The sequence below is a fragment of the Pollicipes pollicipes genome, unplaced genomic scaffold (genome assembly GCF_011947565.3).
Source record: "Pollicipes pollicipes isolate AB1234 unplaced genomic scaffold, Ppol_2.1 Scaffold_4881;HRSCAF=5763_pilon_pilon_pilon, whole genome shotgun sequence".
In the NCBI taxonomy this organism is placed as follows: Eukaryota; Metazoa; Arthropoda; class Thecostraca; order Pollicipedomorpha; family Pollicipedidae; genus Pollicipes; species Pollicipes pollicipes.
Window position 1 is genome coordinate 1,896,311 of NW_023596576.1, and position 11,222 is coordinate 1,907,532.

An 11,222-nucleotide genomic window follows, 5' to 3' on the forward strand; every position below is an offset into this window, starting at 1 on the left:
CTACTTCGTGACACCACTATCCAGTGCTTATGGTTCTCTAATAAACAACCCTCGACCTTCTCAACTGCCCGGCGCTGTTGAGCTGAGGCTTCCGGTCCAAAACGCGCTTAACCTGGCTCTCGAGTGTCTAGCTCGCTGATGCCTAATCCGCACCCACCGGCTGGCCGAGCCCTCAGCCTCCGTCCTCCACTCCTGCCAGCGCTCAGCTTTGACGCGCCCCCCGGTGGCGACAGGCGTGGAGTTCGTCCACAACTGGGGCGGCTCGGCGCACTCGTTCGGCCAGGCAGTGGCCGTGTCGGTGGACGGTGCCGGCAACGTCGTCGTCTTTCACCGGGCGTCGCGGCCGTGGTCGGGCGACACGTTCGTCGGCAACCGACTGCGCGACACCAGCTCGCCCATCCCCGAGAACACGATCGTCTATCTGCGCAACGACACGGGCGAGATAGTCTTCCAGATGGGCGCGCGCTTGTGAGTGGGGCTGGGGCCTGTGGGCGATGCCTCAGGGACCTACTGGTAGGAAGTCGACCTGTTTTCATGGCAGCAGCAGGCTCATTGCTTGGTGCTGGAACTCGGTAAGTTCTCGACCGCCAAATTTTTCGAATGCTGGAGCTGAAGTTGTGGAGATCATGAACCGTGCCAGACTGTCATAAGCATGTTAGAGTAATGTAGACGACCTGCTGGGGTATGCTTAAGTACGTGTGTGCTGTAATTTTCCATTCAGTTTCACCGACACTGCAACTTTGCGCCAGGCTGGCCGCGGCACGTGGTCCTGGCTATCTATTGGTACTCTGCGGCTCATGCCGCGCGTCGGTCCGGTCACCCTCCGCGCTGTCCATCCGATGGGGTCCGTCTGGCGGTCCGTGTGACGCCCCCCCCCCCCGCCCCCCTCCCGCCCCGCCGGTAACGAGCCGCGCCCGCCTGACGCCACCGCGCCGCCGGCAGCTTCTACGTGCCGCACGGACTGACCAGTCGACCACGAGGACAACGTGTGGTGCACCGACGTGGGCATGCACCAGGTGAGAGCGGCCCGCCGGACCGCGGGGGGAGGAGCGGGGGTCGACCCGACCGGGCTGGTGAAACGCCACGGGTCCGACCATGGCGTGGGTCGGCCGAGCCCCACCGTGCAGAGGCCCCGTTGTGCGGAGGCCTCGCCGACCGGGCTTCGTGCAGAGCTCGTGCGTAGCTCATGTCGTTTGCTGGCACGTGACACCGTGGCAAACGAGGCTTGTTGCGCTCTACGTCTCGATGTGTGTTTCGTGTGAAGGCCACCGCCAGCTCAGAAACACCCAATACATCTGCGTGCCACCCAACACATCGGCGTGAGACAATATCAGGAGACGCGTTGTCGCTGGGGACCACTCCATAAATCGCGCCGCGTGAAGTATGGCCTCTGGCAACGGTTGCACTGATTGAAGTGCCGATGTTATGGATGCCGCCGCTGTCATTGGACTGTCGCCGGAGTTGTAGCACCGCGGCGGCGCGCCGTCCCATTGGCGGTGGGGTCGTCGACCACGGCCTGAGGTGCCCATTATCGGACGACGGGGGCCATGATTGCCTCCATGTGGGCCGACCTGAAATTGTGCTGAACAGAGCCGGCCATCCCGCTGAGGAAGGTTGTCATTCGGGGACGTCGTCCGACGGTGAACGCAAACACGCGGCCTGCCATGCGAGCCATGTGACGGTGCCCGCCAAGCTGGTGGCGTGAGAGGTCACAGCTGGTGGTCACACTTGACGGGAAGGGTGTTGGCCCACTGCACGTTGCCAGAGCTGTGAGCGGTACAGCTGATGTCATGACGGGCCCGTGGCAGGCCGGGCTGTCGGGGTTCCAATTCCACACGACGCTTTGCCGCCAACTGACCCCCACCCCGGTGGCAGGTGTTCAAGTTCGGCGCGCGCGGCGGTGACGGCACGCCGCTGATGACGCTAGGCACCAAGTTCGAGCCGGGCAGCGACGACACCCACTTCTGCAAGCCCACCGCCGTGGCGGTCATGCGCGACGGCTCATTCTTCGTGTCCGACGGCTACTGCAACACGCGCGTGCTCAAGTACGCGCCCGGCGGCGGCCGGCCCATCAAGAGCGTCGGCCGCGCCTCAAGTACGTTCGCTATATTCGGTAGGTAGCCCGGCTGGCTGTGCCCGGCGCTTTGGGGCGGCGGGCTGGCTCTTGGCGGTGACGGTGAAGGGGGAGGGGCGGAAGGGCGTGAGGTGTGTGTGTGGGGGGGGGGGGGGGAGTAACGAAGGGCCTGTCCCTTCATTTTGGGCTTTTTTGGCATTGACCCTTTTTGTGCAAGTTATGTAAAAAAGTGGCAACGATGACATCAGGTGGATAACAAAAAGAAGGTCGGAGGAGTTTGCTCCAGTTGTGCATTAGACTTGGTCAAGTTAAATCGGTCTGCATGTGAACTTTGAATGTGAACTCTCCTGTCCAGAGTTCACTGCATGTGAACTGTGGACTCAGATGTGAATAATCAATCGGCGTGCATGCCACACATCCACAACCCCAGAAGCATCACAGAACCACGACTGTTGGCATGAACTGTAAGTCATGACTGAATGGCCGATACCCAACACAACCGACTGTTATCTGGATGCTTGTCCCCGCTTGCTGCGTACTGATAGCTGCATGCGCTGGAGGCTGGTGGTCTCTGCGCGGCTGGGCGGCAGTCTTTGAATCGCTTCACTCCCAGACGTGAACGAGATCGGCGCACGGCCCGCTGCCACAATCGCCAGCCTCACGGCCGCCGCTGTTCGCCGCCTGTGTGTGCTCCTAGCTGCCGGCCAGGCCAGCCAGCCACGGCACCAGCGCATCATGGTCGTGTCGCTGAGACGCTTGTTTGACTGCGGTGTTCGACATGGTGCTGTTGTGACGTCACACGTCCAGTGAACCGACCGAGGCTGTAGGTTGCTGGAAAGTTATTCCAGTAGGGGTGGCCTCTGCCCTGTGATGCACGGCCCGTGGCCGCCTGCTGCTGGCTGTGGAGTGAAAGCCAAAACTTGATGTTTCTCCCCGAGCTCTGCTCTTGCGTGACTGATCCATGGTAGACTTGAATATGCAATGCCCCATACAGTTTAATTTGACTATATACTGCATGCGATTTGCTTCAGGAAGCGAACAAAGCGCGGCTATGTTTGCACCCATCCCTGTACTAAGTGCGGTGCGCCTCGTAGAGTTCGATGTCTGTCATGGTACACGCTGGCCGTGTCGACAACAGTCGCACCCCGTCCGCCGGGCCGCTGTGCTCTTTCCGGACCCGCCGTTGCTCTGGCGGGACTACACTTGACCTGCCGCTGTATCAGTCTTAACAATGGTCAGGCGGCGGCCCATTCTCCCTCCACGACGTTTTCATTTCCTACAAACAGGTACATGCACCACCCTGCTGTAAACACAGGGTGTGTGTGAAGCATATCTCGTTAGTTATTCAAACGCTTGTGACGGGCTGAGTCGGACTGCAGACGTCGGCGCCGGCCAGAACCCCGGTCGCTTCACCAGCCGCCGTCCCAGCGGGCTGCGCCAGTGGCAGCACCGCCCGAGCGCGCCCTCTCCGCCGCCAGGCTCGCTGCTGGGCAGGGCGCCGGCGCTGGACGAGTTCAACATCCCGCACTCGCTGACGCTGGTGGAGGACCGCAACCTGGTGTGCGCTGCCGACCGGGAGAACGGCCGTGTCGTCTGCTTCCGTGCCTCGGACCTCAGCAAGACCGACGTGAGCGTCACGTGGCAGCGCTCGCGCATCTACGCACTGGCCTACTCTGCGCGCGACGGCGGCGCCCTCTACGTGGTCAACGGCCCCAACTATGCCAATAACAAGGTCCAGGGGTGAGTGGGTGGCATGGTGCGTTCGCTGGAAGGATGACAGGGTCGAATGGGACCGGTGTCGTACCGCTGCGGCGCCGTCGTCAGCAGAGGCGTCTTACGTGGCCAGCTGGCGGCTGGGCCGTTTGCAGTGCGGCAGGCTGAGCGGAAGCCATCGCACGCCTTCGTCTTGCACCCGGGCACAGATTTGTCTCACACGGTCAGGCCAGGGAACAAGTGTTGGTGATGGTCATGTTATGAACAGCGGTGGCAGACGTCGTGACGTCGTGCAGGGTTGGGAAGCGCGCACAGGCCTTGCGCGCAGCAGGCGGGACAGAGAAGACCTCCACGCGGCGAACCACCGCGAACTCAAGGGGTGTGAGTGGCTCCGATTCTGGGGCGCTCTACCGCCCCGCCCGTGACATGGTGTGCTCGTGACCGGCAGGTACGTCGTGAGCGTGGATTCCAAGGGCGTCACGTCCACGTTCAGTCCGGACGACAAGGGCCTCTCTAACCCGCACGACGTGGCCACCTCGCACGACGGCTCGGCCGTGTACGTGGTCGAGCTCTCGCCGCCCAAAGTCTGGAAATTCGTGGCCAGTGAGTACGGGGAAAGGCTGGCCGTCCGATTGATGTATGAGGGGAGGATGCAAAGGGGCACTCGGCCTGTGGTTCGATGTATGGGCTCGCCCCCAGCTACCCGCTGCACAGGTAGCTCCCTGTATTCTAAATGGCAGCCTTGGGCAACAGGCCGGTAATTGGTGACCGGTGCGTCAAGTGCCCCGTTTTCAGTGCAGGAATATACTGAACGTAATGTTGCAGGATGTTGATCGGATGCGGCTCAGGGAACAACTACTGAAAAGAGACCTTTTAAGCGACAAGAAGAGATTCGGTCGGACGGGTTTCATGTAAAGGGCTTACCGTAACCTGTTCGTCCCCGGAACGCTGCCTTTTATGGGGTGGATGGAGAGGGTCACCTCTTACCGGATTACGGGACTTGTGAGAGCCACTGGCGTAAGCCTATGGTGAATCCTGGGAGGGTGTCGTGTGATCTAGGCTGCTGCAGGATTTCGCTGGCGAAAAAAAAAACAAAAAACAAAAACGAAAAAACAAAAACACAAAAAACGTGGTTGTAGGGATTCCGCTTCACTGCTGCAGGCCCGGGTAGTCGGTGGTGCCCTGTTGACCCTTTGAGTTGCAACTTTTGTGACGCCCGAGCGTGTTGACAGTTTGCGGTTCTCTTAATTCGGAAATGATTGCTGCATGTTTATTTGTGTTTGCTTAGAGCCGTTTATGTACTGCAAAGCCTGGTCCGAAGACGCTTTGGCCGTTGCTGTCCGTCCACTTTTTACTCCCGTCCTGTTTAGCGGCTGAGCCGGCGATGTTTATGTCACAGTTCGGAGTCCGCGCGCTAAAGCTGAGAGTGGATGTCGCTGATGTTCTGTATGGTACAATTATGAACACCGGCGCAGTTCAGGAAAGGAAAGCTTCAGCCCAGCTCACGGCGGCTAGACGGGCCTCAACGGGGCTTGGGGGCTCGCCGGAGACACTCGATGGTCGACTTTCCTCTTGCCTGCATGTGTAAAGGGCCGACATCAACGATAACCGCTGAGGGGTCACCAAGATAAATTTGCCTTATGGAAGGCCCGCATAGTCACGTTGCCGAGTTGAAAAGCATGGCGGCTTTGCATTCCAGTTCGAAATGACGGTTTTATGTTAAATTACTGTTTAATCTCACCGCATGTAATTTAATTTAAGTAAAACGGTGGGCTTCACGCAAAGTTGGCCGCCTGATCGGAGGCAGTGCATTGGGTATTTCATCGGTTCGCTCTGTGGCGTAGGGTGGTGGATGGCGAAGGTGTGGTGCTGATGACAATCCGCCCCGCTGTTTCCGTCGGAGCTGAGCTGGAAATGAAAAAGCTTTTGCGCTGTAGTGTTTCCGGCGTTCACCATGGCCGTTAGAGGCTGAAAGGCTGTATCCGTCTGGGCCGATTCATAGACTGGCGCTGCTGATAACTGCTTGTCTGAAAGAACCGCGGGCATCGTGTATTTCAGCAGTTGCGTGCTGCAGCTGATGAAATGCTTGCGTGCTGTTATCGAACTACTTGATCTTCGAGGTGAGGAATGGTTGGCGTGACCTGCAGTGTCGATGTCGCCGCCGTCTTGCCCGTTTGTTGTGACGTTCTACCGGGCCGTTGCGTTTCGCAGGTGGAGCCCATAGCGCCCAGAAAAAGAATCTAAAAACCGGAGGTGAGTAATGTGAAACCTGGCGGATATTCCCTACCGGTGGGCGCGGTGACTTAAGCCTTCTTGTCACCCTAGTGTACATACGAGTAAATGACCACATATGTCAGTAATATTTTGCAACCTTCGTAAATGTCAGTGGCCCTAACCCTAATCATTTGGGTGCTGGCAGCGCGTCCGTCATTCTATTTTCAAGGTTTAACCGTGTCCGGCAGTGCGTCTATGGCACTGCTTGTGGCGAACACTGTCATCTAAGCTTGGCCAGGTCGAGGCTGCTCTGGAACCCTTGAAATCCGCGACCCCCAATCGGGGTTTTAAGGTCAGCTAAGTTCAACTACCTGTGGCGACCTTCTTGAGCTTGAATTGGACCTCACATGCGTATAATTGGGATTGTTATTTTGGGCTAAGGCTTTTGGCCACGGATTGAGGGATGGCATGCCTTTCCTGTTTTCTAATCCATATGCGCCGACCGGACTGGAAACGTTAGTGACTGGGCGAAGCGGCCAGTTTTCCTTCTCCCATTTGTAGCGTAGCTCGCTAGTGCTGGAGCACCGCCCTGCCCCGGCAAGCCTGCGTCGGAGCCATGGACTCGTCATACCGTGTGGCGCTCGAACACAGTCGCTGTTGGATCATCGCGGAATCTAGAGGGAGATATTTCTTGAACGCGCGCACCCATTGCCGCCACGGTAGACTGGGCGTGTGGGACTGAGGCAGGCGCGCCGGTGAGGGAAGCCCCCTTCAGGCTCATCTTGAGCGTGGGTGCGAACGACCCATCGCCAGACGTGGTGTCCGTCAGACGCGTGGGCGGAGCGTCGATCGGAGACTTCAGACCACGCGATGGTCTAACGGCGACTCGAACATCACGCTGTGTCGCATGAGCCCTTGAAGCCACGTCCACCAGCGCCCCGGGGGCACGCCTGCGGCGCCGGGCGGCGTCACAACGCATTTGCGCACTACGCTGCACCATCCGCCGGTATCGGTGGGCACCAATGTTTGTAACTCATATCCGATTGGCCGCCCGAGATACCTAATGTGCACATACTTGAAATGGCTCGAGCCAGTGGAATGGTCCAGTGGACATCAAGTGAAACTCTGACGCCTGTTGAGTGTCGGATGACTGAGTTGCGTGGCTACAGCTTGAGCCAGCGAAGTGCAATGATCTGTTGCATGATTTTGCATTACGTGTGTTCGATACTTCGTGCATTAGCCCCATGCTGAGGTCTTAAAATAGATGGCGACTCGCGTCTTTCGGGAACATGTGTGAGACTCCCTCCACGGTAGTCGTGGCTGTGGAACCAATACACAACAGCTGCTAGGTTGTCAAGTAAAAGAGCTCTTCATTGTGCCTTGAATGCGCCAATTGTATGTTTCAGGGAGCAGCTCGGCCGGCAACGGCCTGCATGAAGGTCAGTTCACGTACGATAGTTTTCTTACAAACATGAGCCACGGGGTTTTACCGTCTCATCTGTTTCCAGAGTAGCACAGAACTTCCTTTCCGCGCACTTGCTAGAAATTCATCGACTACGGGGAACCTTGCCGGCGTCCTCCCCTTCGCCCACCGTCCGTTTGAGTAGTGCACGATGAGCGACAGATGACCATGGTTGGCGTGTGGGACAGCGCAGTCGCGCCTCAGGCTCGAGTGCGCTTCGTGACGACAGCTGTCACGCTGCCCGCCTGTGGAGACAGCCGGACGTATAACGCACTGTGCTGTGTACACTGGCAGCCGCAGACTGACTGCTGTGTCGTCAGAGCCGCGGACGCCGTGCGCCGCCGGTCACCGGCACGGGCGCCGATCGTGACACGGGCTGCCCATGCCGCCGCAGACCCGACGGTGGAGTTCGTGAAGTCGCCGCAGGGCAGCAGCACCACTGGACCGGCCCTCTCCGGTCACGCCAAGATGGTGATGGGCGCGCTGTTCGCCGTGCCGGTCGTGCTGTTCGCTGTCATCATGGCCGCTATTCGGCTGAGGAAGCGGGGTGAGTGCCGGGTGGCGGTGCCCGTGCGCCGTGCGTGGGCGGCCGCCACAGTGCGCCCGCTTTGTCCTTGGCGGTGAAGACTCCCGTCGCTGCCTGCTGGAGACGACCCCAGCTCCGTTCACTGACGTGGCGTCACAGATATACTTCAATGAAGAACGCCTTTCATCGCAGATATAGGCACAACTAAACTCAGCTGATTCGAACCCATGGACACGTTTTGTGCGCAGGAATGACGCACTTAAATATTGTTCGAATATGTGGCTTAAGACCTCAAGATCGATCACACTTTCCACGTGAACCCGAAATCTGTGTTGACTCTTCGTCAGTCCGTCGGTACCTCCATCGGATCCATCCCCTCCTCCGTCCGCTGATGCGTCGCTCTGACTCCTCCTCCGTCCGTCGGTACCTCCATGTGACCTCCTCTTCCCGGGTCCGGCAGGCCAGCGGCGGCGTTTCCTGCTGCACAATCTGAACGGCGGAGCCGGCCACCGAAAGTCAATGAACTCGCTGCTCGGCTCCAAGTCGCGGGGGGGCTTCGAGCCGCTGAGCACCGAGGACCTGGACGAGGACAGCGACAGCGACGTCGAGGAGTTCATCGCCAAGATCAAGTCGCGCACGTGAAAAGTCGTGTCTTGTCGCCCCCTTTCACGTGCGTCCAGTCGCGCACGCGTGTTAGGGCGGCTGCGGACGTGTGTGACGTGTCGCTGGTGTGTCGCAGATTGGTGCTCTCTGTGGTTGCGGATGGCAGACAACGGATACCCTGGGGAGGGCGAGGACGGCGCTGCGCGTTCCTGCCCGGAGGAGATGTTGAGAGGGGCGAGGGCGTATCGCCATGGACCCACTATTTATTTGGGGGCTCGCTTCTGAAGGTGTGACCCTTCGCGCTCGCTGCCGTGTGCCTGCTGACTGGCGAGGCAAGAGCACGGCGGCTGACTTCAAGCTTGCGACCGACAATACGGTGCTGTGTCGGCCTCCGCTTCGACGCGATCTACAAGGATTGTCCTGCATGTAGAACACTTGCTGTATTGTGCGGGGTCCGTGGCAAATGCCGGTGTTTGCTGGTGACGGGCGCTTTGTCGCACGCAACAGGAGGCGGCGCTCCCTCGGCCAGCATCGTTACCCAGTTTGCACTGGGTCACGCGGAGGTTGTTATCTGTTGAGAGTAAGCTTGCTAAATTCTTCCAGTTTCCTACGTATCGAAGCAGCTTGGTTGGTGCACCACGTGGAGTAACTCTTGTGTTTTTATAACTTTTTTCAACACTTCTATGGAGCTAACCGCCTGTGTCGTTCTGACAATGTCGCCACTTTTGGTCCACTTTATTTCACTGCGGCGGAGTGATGGGCTGGCCGCTGGGCGACCCGGTGGGTTGACGTGTTTGCTCGGATCTGTAGTGAAGAGCCTGCTGGTGATGATGTGTCACAAACTTTTCAGGAACAGGGCGTGAGGCACGCTTGAGTGTGTATGAGGCAGTGTTTGAGTGGTCGCCATTCCCGGGTTTTACCTCTCGAGACTGTCTGCTGAACTGAGCTGTTCGACAGCTCTTCTTCGTGTGAGTGCGTGCGTGCGTGCGTGCGTGCGTGCGTGCGTGCGTGCGTGCGTGCGTGCGTGCGTGCGTGCGTGCGTGCGTGCGTGCGTGCGTGTGTGTGTGTGTGTGTGTGTGTGTGTGTGTGTGTGGACCTTGGCTCTTCCAGCCGGCCGAGTAGCACGAACGTAATGGTCACTGATCTGCAAAAATGTGTGTTGCGTTAGTTGAGCGTGCCGTTGATGTTTGCTAAACAGTCGGGAGCGTGGTGTTGGCTTTTGTGAATGCTTCGGAACTGTGCTTATTGGAGTTTGGACTGCATATATCAACCCGTGTGCTGTTCGTGCGTGCTCCTTACTTTATGGCAGATCTGCATTTGGTCTTCCGTCTGGTATTCGTGTGCAATTCATCACAGATCTGCTACGACGCCTGATTTCGAATCTCATCTGTCTCCAGCTCTTTGCGGGATTGTTTGCACGATGGGGTACAATGTTTCTGCGTGCTGCGTTCTTACGCGAGCTTGCGCTTGTATCGGAGCGTCGTAATCAGTGCTCCATTCTACTTACAGCTGCGTCACGTATTTGTGGGCTTTCTGTTGTTCGATTTAGATGAACAAATGCGTGATGTCACAGTTGACCCTAGCTGGCAGCATTTTATTATATCGAGTCTTGTAGCTGGCAGTGTTCCCGTGCGGTCGATCTTGTCGCCGTAGCGTTTGAGAGCCCAGCGGCCCGAGGCATCACCCTGTCCTCCACATCGTTTGAGAGCCCAGCGGCCCGAGGCACCACCCTGTCCTCCACATCGTTTGAGAGCCCAGCGGCCCGAGGCACCATCCTGTCCTCCACATCGTTTGAGGGCCCAGCGGCTCGAGGCACCACCGTCCTCCCATCGTTCATATTGGATGATCTGTTGCCACCCCAGCGGCGACACGTTCCGCACTAGGACCGCTGTCACCGTCTCGTGCGGCCACCGCCCTCTGGCCGGACGAGCGGGCAGCCCACCTGCTGTATGGCTCGCCCTGTCCTCCGCACGGCCGTCAGGCCGCCCCCGCCCCGCCTCGTTAGGTGCAGCCAGTGCACCGGCGCGTGGTCCACATTCCCGTGCAATGTATGTGTGGGGACGCCTTGCCGGCCGCTGCGGCTGTGCAGAACGGACGGCGACGACCGTTCCGTTCACGCCGCTGACCGTGACCCGTGCCGGCCGTGAGTCAACCGGTGGCGATGTTGCGTGCAGTGACGAGAGCTACGTGTATTTATTGACCGTTTGTTCTTTTGCAGGCGTTCGCACAATGTGATAGAGTGATGTATATTTTGTACATGGTTAGGTCGGTGAAGGTCAATAAGGTCAATAAACCCGGGACAGAGACGCCGTTTGGGCTCCGGTGACCAGTTGTAACATCGGGTCGGCCCGTCCCTCGGTCGTCACCGCTGTGCCACCTGACGGATCGACCCACAAACGCGCTGGCGGCGGAGAGCGGGCCAAACTCTGGTTGATTGAAGCTGAGGACGCTCGGCTGGCAGGTTGGGTGCCAATACGTGCTTGTTGTTGCGCTTACCGGCAGGGCACCAGCCATGGCGAGCCTCCCGCTGGCATGCGCCGGCCGGTGCAAAGTCCGCACCACCTGCACGACCTGGTCTAAATGTCGCGCCAGCAGCCATATCGCGGGTCGCTCGCCCGACCGTGTGCGAT

At 58.8% G+C, this 11,222-nt stretch overlaps 1 protein-coding gene across 1 annotated transcript in view; it reads left to right on the top strand.

Annotated features, from left to right (window-relative positions):
- Window positions 1-10,898, top strand: part of LOC119101386 (peptidyl-glycine alpha-amidating monooxygenase-like) — a 32,580-nt gene extending 21,682 nt beyond the window's left edge. The window contains 10 exon segments of the mRNA XM_037224720.1: window positions 234-468; window positions 943-967; window positions 969-1,016; window positions 1,876-2,113; window positions 3,553-3,814; window positions 4,236-4,390; window positions 5,999-6,040; window positions 7,408-7,440; window positions 7,858-8,010; window positions 8,450-10,898. Of these exon segments, the coding sequence (XP_037080615.1) occupies window positions 234-468; window positions 943-967; window positions 969-1,016; window positions 1,876-2,113; window positions 3,553-3,814; window positions 4,236-4,390; window positions 5,999-6,040; window positions 7,408-7,440; window positions 7,858-8,010; window positions 8,450-8,631 (1,373 nt within the window). The 3' untranslated portion in view covers window positions 8,632-10,898.
- The last annotated feature ends 324 nt before the right edge of the window (window positions 10,899-11,222 follow it).